Here is a 14,526-nt window from a genome sequence, read left to right on the forward strand (position 1 = left end):
GCTGTCCTAGTTATAAAGCCAATGAGGGGCTGGAGGAAACAGAACTGCCAGACTTGAACAGAGTCAAAGGTTAGATTCACGGCCCATGTGTGCCTTTATCCACTGTGATCGCAGGCAAGTCCCTCTCATTCCCGTCTCTCCCTATGTAAAACAAAGGAGCTAGATTTGATGACCAATTTGCTTCCATCTCTGAAATTCTATGCTTTAACCACAAATGTCAGTGTACTGTGGGAAATTGGCCTCATTTTCTCAAACACCAGGATCTCCATGATTTCTAATACAGAAATCTTATTACATATTGGTATTTGTTTAATCACTTAAGTGGGGCAGCTTTCCTATAGATTTACGTTAATAGCCCAATTATTTCTTTGTTGCCTTGTCAAATAAAATGAACGAGGATAAAATAAACAAGAAAAAAAAATCTATTAATAAGCTCCATAATTTATCCATTACATTTTGATTTCAATAATGCATTCAAGTACCTAAAACACAATCATACCCCAGAGTAACATGTTATATATATATATGGGAATGGTTGAGAAGAAAATCAGGAAATACAAAATGTTTGTTACTGCAAGCAATTTTAATACAAAAGTGTCTTGTTTTTAAACAGTTCATTGGTAGAGCTTCAGTTTCTGCCTCAATTAAAACCAATTGAGATAATCACACAGCAACATGGTCGGAGCTGAAGAGGAACAGCAGCTAAAAACAGGAGCCCCAGACAGCCCCTCTTCATGGTCACTTGGTCAGTTGACTTTATTACGCACAAAAAAAGACAGAAGCAAACGGGACTTGTTAACAAGTGTGCTGGTGAACTCCTTTAAAGGACGAGCAAGTGTTTGTTTTACGTCCACAATTTCAGAATAGTTTCGTGGAATTCATTCCTCAGTTTGTGGGAAGTTGATCGACCATTTAAATAAATAGCAAAAAATGCAGATAAACCTGTGATTCACAATGCCACCAAGGAATCTCTCCTTGCCAAAGGCTTGGGTCCTGGTGAGCACAGGAGTTATTGGTGGCCGGGCTGCACAGGAAGTTACAAACCAGGACTTAAAAAAACCCCAATGTTCTGACATTTTCTGAACAGTTAGTTACATTCACCCCTGAATTCTAGCAGCTATTTGTTCTTTAAACACCCAGTACTGAAACAGTATTCAAAGACAGTATTGCAATGGAGTCCTTTTTGCTGTTATCATGTGCAAATGTTACCTAGATGAGGTTCCCTCTCTTTAGCTAAAATCACACAACATTAAAAACAATAAAAAAAGCAATTAGAAGTGCCCTCCCCTCAGTTCTTGCTAATTGAGGTGTCTGTGATTTACAAAAAAAGAGTTCCTTAAACACTTCAGGATTCTTAGTTTTTTTTTTTAATATAATTTATCTTGCTGAGACAGCAAGTCAAGTTTATAAAGAAGATGCATTTAGGAATAATCCTAAAAGATAAAGCAGGTTTATAACCCTGCGTCACACAGAAACTCTATTTAGAGGCTTTTTTTCTTTCTTTTTTAATACATATTCGCATCTTGACCTTTTCATTTGTTTTTTTTTCAAATATTTCATTTCTGGGCCCTATCCATTACAGGGTTACCAGGAGGCAAATTTTATCTACATAAATATTCACATGAAAATAGTAACTTACAAAAAGAAAAAAAATAAGGCAGCTTCATAACACAATTATTCTTGTACACTTTTAACAATATACCTTCTCCCGTTCAGAATAAATATACACCCAATGTATGGAGCAGGATTCAAAGTGGACAGAGGCTTGGGGGTGCTTATAGTGTTATCGCTTGGGACCCGGAGTCCTGGGGGAGGCAGTGGTGGTCTTCTTAGACATGGTTGGGATTTTGGAAGGCTTGTTTAGCCCTCTCCTGGAGTTGCCCTGGCCCCCAGCGGCACTGCTTTCTGAAGTATCTGAACAAGCAGACTGTGTTTCTAAAAGGTCAAAGTCAGAGGCATCACTTCCTCTCCGGCTGCTGGCTCGACTCCCAGCTCGACTCCCAGCCCGGCTCCCAGGGCGACTGGCTGACTTTTTGGGGTCTGGAATTCAAGAATAAAGCAGCAGCCTTAATACAGATGTCAGGGCTCTGAACCTAATACCAAGGTGTGATCTTGGGCAAATCAGAGCCTTTCTGGAGCCCCGCCTCCTCGTCTACACAGAAGATGCTAAACCCTTTTCTGGCACTTAAGCTGTTCTCATCCTGAGGATTAGAAACCAGCTTCCATCAGCAGCACTGCCACCTCCTGTGTCTCCACGGTGGTGTCGAGCAGCGTTGCTAGGTGGGGTAACACGTGGGCAGATTGAGAAGGAGGGCAAAGTGGTGGCAAATATATGGGCTCTTTTCCTGACTTTCTCGGCTCACCAGCAGCAATAATAAATGTGGGGTGTTGGAAAAAATTACTAGCAAACTGTCCCAACACTGACAGGGCTTCTAAGTAGGACCCACTTTAGGAGGCCCTTTCTTCCTTTCACATTCTCTTAACTATGATCCTTTCTGATCAAGAACAGGAGGTGGTCTGGCTTTGACTGTGGAAGCATCTGCTCTCAGAAGGCAAGTCTGAGCCAGCTGCAGTGACAGGAGAAAAAGTAAAGGTCAGCAGGAAATCTGCAGTCTGTCTGTCTGGGCATCACACCCAAGTGCTACTCTCGTAATTTGCTCCTTGGGGAGCAGTGAAGCATTGCTGATGGGCTGCTGTTTCCAAACCCTAGCCTGGCCACCCCTCCGCCCACCCCTCCCAGAGCACAGGTACCTACCTGCCCGGTTAGTTTTGGCACCTGTGGAGGCTGGGGAAGAACTATTGCTAGTATCACCAGCAAGGGATGTTCGACTAGAATGAAAAGTTGGTGTTGGCCGTTTCAACTTGCTGCCCGATGATGGAATAACCTTAAAATAATAAGAAGGTTATTATTTACTTGGTGAAATCTTTGGTAGAAATTCACTTTTAAAACTTAAAAGGCTTCCTTATGTCTGATTGAAAAGCAAATTAAAAGTCCAGGAAAACAAAGGTTTATTTTGGAAGTGTCCTAGGTCATATATTTTGATGATTCCCAAAATAAAGTTTTACATTCCAATTTAAAATTTCAAAATGCTTCTAACACCTTTTATTTTACTGACAAATTCCCACTGGAAATGGGAGAAAAATCCACAAATAGTAAAAGTACTTATCTAAATAATCCCAAGTATCAAAGTTTTGGGGTTAGAAATATGAATTCTAGCCTCAAATAGTTAATGGAGATCTGAATACCATCCAATCTCTATCACTAGGTACGTGCGGCAACTTCAGTTAAGATCTTTCCGTTTTTTTCCTCATTGATAAAATGCAGATAAAATCACTTGACTTGTAAATCAAACAGAGGGTGAGTCCACAGGGAGGGGTCGTGGTATCAGGAATAAGGCTCTGAATGAGGACCCAGAAGACCTGGCCTTAGGTCTGGGCTGAGGCTGCAAGCCTCCCTCAGGACATCAGGGCTGGCTCTGCCTCTGACTCGTGTCTACTGCACCCCCTCTTGTTACGCCATCCCAACCACACTGGCCTCCATGCAGTTCCTCCCTCAGCCCAGGGCTTCCTGTTTGTCATGTCCTTCCTGCATTAAAGCATCAACTCAATAAAAGCAGGGACTTTGTTTTGCTCACTGTCACACCCTCAGCACCTAGAACAGTGTCTGGCACAGAAGAGAGATTCGATAAAAACCTGCTGAATGAATGAATCATCTGCAGAAGCACTTCCTAAACTAGAAGAGAGCTGGACAGATGTATACTGTTACTGCTACCAGCGGGAGCTACATTTCCTGTCTGAGTGTTTTGTTTTGTTTTTAAAGACAGTAGCAGACTTAATTTGGAGAAAGACTATTTTAAATCTGTCTTAAACATCATTTCATGACAGAGCATACTATTATAATTTTTCTTTGAAATCAACTGGGTTGTTTTCCAGGACCTTTAAGATGTTTATACCAAAGAAGAATAAAGCAACCCATTTCATTGTGATTCTTGTATTTCTTTAATTTGTAAAGAAGTAGCAGAAGCGACAGAAAGTGATTAATATTCAAGCACAAACCCTCCTGGCCCACACAGGAGGAAGAGCACCAGTTTCAGAAGCTACCATTGTGAACACTGCTGCTGGGAAGACCACAGCCCCAGAGACCCTGGGCTGGGAGTCACATCAGGTATGGCCTGGCTGCAGAACATCAATAGGTAAAGAAAGATGCAACTTCAAAATAAAACAAAACAAAAGGCAAAATCTTAAGACAAAACAAAAAGGCTGGTCTATTAGAATCCTATGACAGACCACAGGATTGTACTGCATCATTAAAACATTTAAAATTTTAGAACTTTTAAAACTTTCATGAAACTGGAGCCATTAAGAAAGAAGACAAGACAAGCAGGTTGAGCCTTGGGGTTTCAGTGGCAGTTAGGTCCCCAGATCATGTTCTAAACCAGCACTGAACTGGAGTTTTGGCTCGGAGCAGGATGCATCCCAAAGCAGCAGCCTGTTCATAGGCATCGGCTTCTCGTACTTACTGATTTCTCTGGCTGAAGCGTTACATGACTGAAGGCAGTGCTACCTTTTGAGGCACAAGAACCCAAAGCTTTCCCGGAGAAGCTAGAATGCAAATTGTCCTGCTATCCGACAAGCTGCTAGTGCATGTTTTGTTTCTGAAATAGTGCTCTTCGGAAAATGCTTGGGCACTTTAATGATTACACGTGAACATGCTTAATTGTTCATGTGTATTCAAATCAAGGCTACAGAAACCCAAGTGCCTAGGCCAGGAAATCCAGAAGCTAAATTCTGGGCCTCAGAGACCATTGACCAATACCGTGCTGGGCTGAAGTGGGCAGCACCCACATCTTGAACCAGCATGGCGATGCCAACCACCCTGTGATGTGGCTCAGGCAGGGGCGCCAACCACTCTTCTGTTCTCAGCAAAGATAGGAAACCGTTGAACATGCACCATAGGTGAATTTCAAGTGTTCATAACTCGTCTGTGTATCTGATAATTGGAGACTCCAAGAGGCCTTATTATAAATATTAATACACAAATCACTAGGAATGACCAATGTTTATCACCCTGAACAAGTATCATTCTAAAGACTGTTAAGACGTTGTTAAACAATCCAGTTTTAGGCATCTCTTTCTTATCTCCAATTTTGGTGACTCTGAGTTAAAAACACCTGAAAAACACTTCACTAGGTGAATCAGCTATGAGAGCAAGCACCACAAAGATGGAAGAGAGCATGGACTTGAGTCAGGAGAGTACGGTCAAGTTCTTGGCATTAGCGAGGGCCTCGTCTTGACTGTGTCCTTAGTCAGCAAAACCATACTCTACCTCGGGGCTGGGCAGCTGGAGGTCAGGATAATGGCTGTCCCTGACCGGGGTGCCAGCTTTACTGTTTACCAACCAGGGTTTGTCATAACAGCGAGAGAACGGAAGTGGCGTCTGCGAAATGGAAATCCAAAGGGAAGGACAGGAAATATTGAAAATGGAACAGAAAGAGAGCAAATTGGGAACATAAAAAAGTAAATAGAAGACCCTGAATTTAAAAGAAACAGAAAACAAAATAAAATGCAAATCGGTCCGACGGGATGAGAGGGACCAGGCAGAAAGGCAACAGCATCCTTCATACATACAAATGTATCCATCAGCCCCAGCTGCACACCCAGTGCCTGGACTTTCAAGATCAGTAACTGTGGATGCGCTCGACTTCAAACTGGGTTTGTGTGGAAAAAGCACTTCTGACTTAATGCCCTGAGTACATATTTTAATAAATGTCCTTTTGTCATCATCTTAAAGGCCCTATATCTGTGTACTACGACAGCCTGGTCAGCCTGGTCTATGTCAGCCTGGTCTAAGTCAAGCTTGGTCCGTGTGTCTTCATGTTCTTTTCCTCACTGGGGCCTTTCAGAGGCTACAGAACAATGAACACCTGCAGAGATGGGGACAGGGAAGGGTGCCATAATGGTGGGTCAGTACATACCTTGGTACCGCTGGCTGGGGTGGCTGGAGAAGATGGCATGGATGTACAGCTGTGGTTACTCTGACTAGCACTGGAGCTGGAGCGGGTAGGAGAAGCTGCCCGGGAAGATGGTTTGGACCTTCGACCCCGAGATCGAAAAGGGGTCATTCCCTGGGACACTCCCTCAGGTAGGATGAATTTCTCTCTAAGTTCGATATTAGTTCTACCTCGTGCTAAAAGGGGAATAAACACACACACACACACACACACACAGAAATGTCAGTTAATCTTACAAAATATGTCTTTTATGGTCATACAACTACTTGACCCCAAGATAAGTTATATGTTACAGGTTTAGTACCATGTTTGCATTCTTCTAAAACAGATAAATTCATGAGCTATCAGCCTTGTCATGATACTTACCCATAGCAAACACATTAACTCATAAGCCCCTTGGTTTGTTATAATAAAAAGACCTTTTCATTCAAAGTGCCATTGTATTCTGCTGTCACTAGCATGCCCAGCCACTGTGCCCTGGGGTAAGCACACAGTGGCTGGTGGAGGGAGAGCAGAGGCAGCAGCTCAGGCCTCTGAGGTGAAATCAGACCCTCTTTTCTCTCTCATAGGACCTGTGTACTTTTTGCTCAGCTTTTGCAAGATAATAGTAAGAAAAAAAATAGTGGAGAAAATCAGATCATTGAAATTGACATTCTCCAGACTCTTCTATTTGAATTCAATAGGTAACAATTCTAAAGAAAGGGGTCAAGGAACTTGAGACAGTAAAAAGATGAGAATAGAATCATTAAGAAGTAAACAGGTGGGAGGAGAGAGAGCTCAAACCATGCACGAAACTGGCCAGTGAGGAACTGATTAAGTAAAAAACTGAAACTGTTAAGAAGCTGAAGAACACTTGCAAGTGGGAGGAATGTCAAGGTGGGAAGAGTCTGGAAACAGCACTGAAGGCCAACAGGTGCTGTCCTGTGGCTTTGAGCAGTAAGACCAGAACTTAAAATTTGAATTTGGCCAGAAGATACCAAGTACGGCTAACACAAATGTTGAATGTGAAATATACTACTAATGCCAAAGAAATAATTCCTTTGGAGTATATTCTGCTTTGTAGAATGTATCAGATAGACCTAGACAAACAGGACTACTGGTGAAGCCGGGGAAAGGGAACTATTATAAACAAATATTTGTGGTTCCTTTCTATATTAGATCTTTTACTGTGGCTAGAAACTATAAGTTAAGAAGATTATAGGTAATTCTGCCCACTCATCTGATCTCCAAAATTTTAGACCAATGTAAACATTCCAAAATATAATTGAGTATATTCAATTTACTCCATGCTGGCCAATGCTCTCTGTATGAGGGAGGGAGGGAGGGAGGGAATGAGAATACATGTGTATGCGTGTCAAGTGAAAATCTGCCAATATGACAGGTAAACACAGCTCTCTGCTGTTGTAATGTGCACGTGGGGAGATTACCAACTGCTCTCTTGAAACACTCCCCTCCCCTGGCCAGGACACCGCTCTCCTGCTTCTCTTCCTTCCCCTTTCCTGCCCGCTTCTTCAGACCCCTTTGGGTTCTGTCCGCAGTCCTGTTCTCCTTCTCAGACTTTCATCCAGCGCAGCCACTTGAGAGACTTCAGTGCCATTATAGGTCATGTCTTACTCTCAAATACATCCCAGCACAGACTCTACTCCTGGAGGTTAGAAGTTATATCCAATCACTGATTAGACGTGATCAAAGCCAGAAGCCTGGGAGCTGATGCAGGTCCCTGCCTGGTGATGGCAGTTTGGTCTACTGAGTCTTTCTAATGCTTCGTAAATTCCTGAGCCTTTCTACGCCCTCCTACACTACATGGCTCACATAGCACCTTCTCCACCCCAGATGGCTGTAACAGGCTTCCAACTAGCATCCTTGGTTCTCATATTATTCCCCACTACTCCCTGACTCCTCATTCCCCAGACTGTATTTCTCAGTAAAAATTTCACATCTGTAAACAGCTCAAAATCCTTCCATGGTCTTTCATTGCTTATAGCAGAACTTCCCAAACCGAGGTTTTTGAGAAGTTTGCTACAAAAAGGAGTTTAGTAAACACTAAAATTTACTAGTTTGGGGACCAGGCTGTGAAGACAGCCATTTCAAGTTCAGTTTTTCAACCTCCAAAGAGGCCATCATTTCCTAAGAGACTTATGCTAGCCACCTGATGCTGACTGGAACAGGCCTGCTAGTTAAAATTCAGTTCTAGCCTGGCTGGTGTGGCTCAGTGGTTGACATTGTCCCATGGACTGAGAGGTCCTGGTTCAATTCCTGGTCAGGGCACATGCCCTGGTTGCAGGCTCGATCCCCCGTGGGGGGTCGTGCAGGAGGCGGCTGATTGATGTTTCTCTCTCACATTGATGTTTCTATCTCTCTCTCCTCTCTCTCTAGAAAATCAATAAACACATATTTTAAAAAAAAAAGAAAGAAAATTTGTAAAAACTTCAGTTCTAAGCTATTGGATTACTGGGTCGAGTTTCAGTTTGACCAGACGAATAATTTCCTGGATGGGTAATGGCAACAAAAGAGTGTGAATGTACTCAATGCAACTAAACAGTTCAGTTTGAATGGTTAAGCTAGTAAATTTTATGCGTGTATTTTACTATAATAAAAACAGAACAGTTCTAAGCCAAACTGTACCATTTAAATCTTCATAAATAAAGTTCTTTTAGATTTTCACTAAAATTTCGGGGAACTAATTTGTCTCATGCTCAAAAATTGGTAAAGGTTTACCGATTCGTAAGATGGACGTAGTTTTTTGTTTTGTTTGTTTTTTTGGTATGTGCCCCTAGTGGGAACCGAACCCGGGGCTCTCTGGTCCACAGGCCGACACTCCAACCACTGAACCAAACCGGTAACCTGTGCCACGGCTGGACTCAGAAAATGAAATCTCCATTCTGGCAGTACCAGGAAATCTACCTCAAGTAGTTTCACTTTTTAAATTTGGCTAAAGCAACATGCTGCCAGAGATGTCTTTCTTTTTTTAAACAGCATGTAAAAGGAGGGAAGGAGGTGACAAGTGATTGTGCACATCAGTATTACAAATCTGTCATAAATTTTATCCTGTCTTCAGTACAAGAGTCCCTGTGGTCCAGAGAGCCACGGAAATATGACACAAACGAATACAAAATCTACCCCCCAACAGTTTCTAGAAGCCACAGTAATTTTTATAGGATCCTAGATGGTTTCAAGGAACTTTTCTTTTTGCAATGCTCATGCCTTTCCAAGTCACTTAGTACATCCACCCAGCCCTTAAGTGTTCACCTCCTAGCACAATTTTTATTTGAATAGAAGTAGCTCATCCTGTCTATCACCGGTCAAGTCATGATATCTAGGACTGCTGGGGAGTCCTTGACTGCAACCAATGCAATCGAGATGATTACCAAGCTCTTGGAGGACTCCTGGAGAGACAGAGAGGAAAGCCTTACCTTGTGTGCTCCAAGGGATGCTGAAAAGGCTATTATGTTCCATAGAAAATAGCTATTAGATGGCTCTGGGGTTTCAACTTTTAGCTAATGAGAAGCAGGCAGTGTCCTTCTTGCCCAGCGCATGTTATCATAAAAATGGAGCAAGTAAAGCAGGCAGCAAACAGGCAAAGACCCCAAAGTATCACATGCAGTCTCCCTTCTGGTTTAGTCCAGAAATACATGACCCAAGAAATAAACCTTATTAATAGATTTAGAAAGAAATAATGCTGTTTTACTGAGTTATGATTAAAATGAAATATAGTGCTCCTCATTTAAAACAGTGAAAGAGGACTTTTATATCAAGGAAATTGGTTCGCAATGTTAAATTCTAAAACTGATTATACCCTTTCCAGTTTTGACCAGAATAGATGTTTTCAAAATTAATTATTCTCTAAAAAAAGGAACTCCTGATGGAAAGCATTACTCTTGTTTATTGGAGTAAATGCAGAAAGAGCTAGAAGAAGAACTGTATGAGAATTGTACCCTTTAGCTCTAAATGCTTCAGAATATGACTATAGCTCACTTCCAAAAAAGTTACATAACTGCACTGTAAACATTCCTGCTAGGTTTATAAATAAGTCTTAATAACTTAATTATGCAGGCTGAACCAGTAACACACACACAAGGGGTGGTAGGTATGTTAGCCTTGGAGACACTCAGCATGTTGGTCAGGAGCACATACTCCGGAGCCAGACTATCTTGGACCAGAATTCTGTCTTTGTTATTTATGAGTTATCTGTCCTCATGCAAATTATTTAACTTTTCTATGCTTCAATTTCCAATGCTGTAAAATGAAGATAACAATAGTATCTACACCTCATGAAGGTATAAATGTTATTATTTGTCAAGTGCTCATAACAGTGTGTTGCACATACAACTACATGGGTATTTGTTAAATAAATAGAAACTCAGAACACATTGTATGGGTTCTGTCTCAACAGGAGTATTCTATGCTGTCAAATTATAATAGTTCGAACAGCTGTGGTCTGGCCAGTCCCCAGCATTCATAAAGGCAGCGTTACCGCAGAGCCAAGAGGCGCTACAGTTTAAGAAGCGAAGCCATTCTCCACAGGCTGGGGTGTGGGTAAGAGGGACAAAGCTTAAAAGCCAACCTATGGGAGACTGACTGGAAATCGAAGAGCTGGAATCAGAGCGCTTTATTTTACTCCCAGGGTGGTGAACTAGAATAAAAAATATATAAACACAAAGAAACAGAGCAGGAAATGCAGAAACTGGGTCAAGAACGACAAATTGGCAGACAGTGGGGGAGCCTCCTGTATACCCACATGCAGCTTGGCTAATGGGAATAAGGAAAGGACAAAGCTGAAGAGGATTTAGCAACTGGAATTTGATCATTTCCCCCCACGCTGCAGCCCTCACACGCCTCTAGCCATCACTCATCGTTACATTTACCGCTTCCTTTTGCCTTTGGGCTGGCGCACCAGCCTTTTCATGCAGACCATACCCCATGGTCTTGTTTAGGTGATCATCTGTCTTAGAAGTGACGAGGCTCACTGCTAGGTGTTCTTTATCCCGCCTCTTGGTCGAGGGAGCTCCCCAGTCTTTCCCTGCACAGGAGGGGCCCAGTACCCTCCCCGAGTTTCAGGCAAAGGGAACTGGAGCACTAATAGGGAACCTAAAGGGCTTTATCAAGCTCCATTTTAGGCTAGTGTTTATTTAACACCTCAAATCAAAATACTCATTGACACCAATAAATTCCCAACTCTCATTACTGTCTCCCTGACAGCATCAACCTCTTCTGCTTTATCTCCCTGGTCTACTCCGTCATCCCTGAGTAAGTACTGATATGTGCTAGTGAGACATCTGGGCAGTTAGTGAGACAACAACAGAATAAATAGACTCCTAACACTTTGTGTAAGCTCAGTGGTGAGGGTGTACCTAATGTGTAATTCAAGCTCAGGATGGTTTCTTACCTCGGCAGGGATCATTTTTCACTAAGAATTCATCCAGGGCCATCCATCCCCCACCAACGCGAACCATCACCGTGCTGCGCAGGATGCGGACCAGCCGCAGCTGCTGGGAGTCCCCGAACTGCAGGACCAAGGGGAAACTGATGAGCGAGTGCACCTCAGCGCAGGCCGGACGGCCTTTCCAAAGCAGACTGTATTCAGACGCAATGACAATCTAATAGTGTGGGGAGAATTTTAACTCTCACTATTTTACATTTTTCACAAGAGTTTAAAATATGGAAAAGCTGAAATATAAAGCTAAAGACCAGTGTACTGAAATAAAATTAACTTTTGATGGTCATGCCCCTGACCAAAGGGGAGGGAAAAGGATAGACAAAACGTTAACTCACTTGGATTCTTTCAAACATCCTGCCCAAATTAAGACCCAATAATGAAATTATTATACTAGTTTGTTTTCATAAAAGGAAAGGTGGACACAAGGTGGACGTCAGCTTCTGAATACAGTGTGCTCAAGTTAAATGAAAAACAGCAAATATTTCAAGCCTCAAGAAAACCCTTGCAAAGCACCATCATTACTAGCTTAGAAGGAAATTTGATTTTCCACATCAAGTTTTCAGAAATAAACCCAAGTATTCTCTAATTGTGATGTTACCAGCAGATGTTTTTTCAGCTGAACAAATGATTAGATAGTATTTATAAAAAACTTAGTTGAAGAAATCAAATTTTTAATTTACCATGTTGATTATATTCAACTGTACTCAACAATCATTTTGGGATGTTAAGAGAAGCATGACTTTCTGATATTTATGTTTTCCTTTTTTTCTTGCCTAACATTCCTGCTTCTCAGTGCCATTAACATTTTGAAGTTTCCCATTGCATAAATTATCCTCTTCCCAAAATAAACTAAGAGGCAACAAAAGAGAATCATGCTGAGATCCCAAAACAAAAATCAAACGGTTGGAGAAATAGCATTCTAAAATTATTTGATCCAAGGAAAACGTGGGGGTGGGGGGAAGGGACTATTTAATTACTTAATTAGGATTTTCAAAGTTATAAAAGAGAACTATAACTTTGAAACTAGGCACAAAAACCGAAAATGCCAGAAATAATGTTTGTGAAGGACACATAACCAACCTCCATCAAAATTAAAATATTTGTAGCAATTCTCTGTATTACTTTGCACTGACTCAAGCACACTGTTTATATAGACAAGATAACTTAAAAAAAAAATGTCATTCCACTCCCCAGCCCCTTACTTTGCAAATAAAACAGTCCTACATCTTTCATTCCATACAGTTTTAAAGTTTCTATACAGAGTGACCACAGCAACAGCATGGTGGAATGTGAAGAGCATGGAAGTGGGGACCCAGAGATGTGAGGGAATAAGTGTCCTGTCCCGGGAAGGAAGCTGCTCCTTTGGCCTCTGCAGGAGCCTCCCTCAGACACTGGCCCAGTGAGTGAAAATGGGGAGGCCTCTGGGAGGAGCTGAGGATCCCACCAGACCCAGCAGTGATGGCCTGAGTCACAAGTGGGGGTCTCTCCAGATAGGAAAGGAGAGGAAGGAAATGAGGACCTATGTATCTTCCAGAGTAACTCAGAAAGGGATCCCAAGATGTACTTTATTTTTACATTATTATGTCCTATAATTTGTCAGCCTTTACTTTATTTTATTCTTTTCCCCTTTAATTTCTTGCTAAAGCTCCCTTTCAAAGACTCTAACTTGTTTCTGCTGAGCTATGGGAAAAGGTTTGACTCAAGCCAGTAGTCAAAGTGTCTGGGGAAGTTGAAGGCTATGTGACCAGTGGCGGAAGGAGTCATGGCAGCTCTAAAAATGGGGACCCGTGCAAACCTGGCAGAGCTGGGTGTCAGTGAGGCAAAGATTTCAGAACAGAGGCTCAGAGGCAACCGTAACTTGTTTCCTTCTCTTAAATAGAAAATCCCTTACAGTGACATGGGCTCTTGCCAGTGGCTAAGACATGACTGTCAGCATGTGGCTCTTTAGGCCTCAGGTGCCTCAAGTGTAAAATAATCTTCAAAATTCTGTTCCCAACATTAGAATGAACTTGTCTGACTCTAGGCTGGTCAATGCAGCAGAGGAGGATGCCAGTCTTCAAAGGGGGTCCTGGCACTTGCACGCAGTCATAAGCTAACAGGCCATCCTCTAGGTACTACTTGGCACTCTCATGGAATGATTTATTAAAGCAAGTTTCACCGTTCTTTTCTTTCTTCCTATTCTCTATTCTTCTCACTGGTCCAAAAGGTTACTGTAGTTAGTGATTATTGTAGTGTCTAGAATTTAACATGGCTTGAGGGTCTCAAATTAACTCTTAGTGTTTCCGATTTCTTAGATTTTACCCATGCAACTTCCTTCCATTCGAAGACACAGGACCCCAGAGCCCTTAAAAAGATCTAGAAGGTTACAGTTACCAAGTGGAGTCAGGAAACATTCAATCTGTTTTGCAAGTCTAATGTGATCCCATTAGATTTTGGCTGGCTGGCCATATTGGCAAACTTCAGGCTTTGGCCAATTACAATTTCCACACTACACTTCTCAGGTACCTCATAATGATAAAATACAACCTAAGTGCAAGTAACTATAATTATTCATAAGGTATTTAAACAGACTATTTAAATACCCCAAGACTTTTTGACTTACTGTACATCATAAACTTTGTGTTTACTGTCAAAAGACTTTGGTGCAAGTCAGAACTATGTTGCCTGGTATTCTGACTTCCAACAAACAAGACGAGGCTCTTTTTAGAAGAATGCACTAATACCATAGCTTCAATCCCCCCTGAATGGTACTACTTTTAACTCAGCCCAGTGTAATATCATCATCTTCAGCCAATCTAATTTTGAATGGAAAATTTCATCTCCTTTTTAAACAATACAGACTTAGAACCTTTTGTTGCTAAGACAGCTCTGCAATGCTAGCCCTGTTAGCAGTTTCTCCACTTGGTAAGACAACCAGACGTGACCCAGGCATGCTTCAGATTATGTCCTCTCCCACAGCAAAGAACAGGCAGCATTAGCTACACAGACCATTTCCACCGAGAGGAGAATGTTGCAAGGCACACTGTACCTGATTGCCGAGGAAGAACTATCGACAGTAAGAGTAAAAGGATGAAGAAA

The 14,526-nt window shown here is 42.0% G+C and overlaps 1 protein-coding gene across 4 annotated transcripts in view; it reads right to left on the reverse strand.

Moving 5' to 3' along the window:
- Positions 1–409: 409 nt before the first annotated feature.
- MACF1 (microtubule actin crosslinking factor 1) overlaps positions 410–14,526 on the reverse strand; it is a 233,613-nt gene continuing 219,496 nt past the window's right edge. The window contains exons 95-99 of one of the 4 annotated variants that reach the window (XM_036257345.1): positions 14,477–14,494; positions 11,398–11,515; positions 5,976–6,187; positions 2,756–2,885; positions 444–2,040 (exon numbers count right to left, since the gene is read on the reverse strand). In XM_036257345.1, coding sequence (XP_036113238.1) covers positions 1,784–2,040; positions 2,756–2,885; positions 5,976–6,187; positions 11,398–11,515; positions 14,477–14,494 — 735 coding nt within the window. In that variant the 3' untranslated portion in view covers positions 444–1,783. Of the gene's footprint in view, positions 2,041–2,755; positions 2,886–5,326; positions 5,438–5,975; positions 6,188–11,397; positions 11,516–14,476; positions 14,495–14,526 lie in introns of all 4 variants that reach the window. The other 3 variants (XM_036257344.1, XM_036257347.1, XM_036257348.1) reach the window with 3 other exon arrangements.

Source organism: Molossus molossus, unplaced genomic scaffold, assembly GCF_014108415.1.
Source record: "Molossus molossus isolate mMolMol1 unplaced genomic scaffold, mMolMol1.p scaffold_m16_p_12, whole genome shotgun sequence".
In the NCBI taxonomy this organism is placed as follows: domain Eukaryota; kingdom Metazoa; phylum Chordata; class Mammalia; order Chiroptera; family Molossidae; genus Molossus; species Molossus molossus.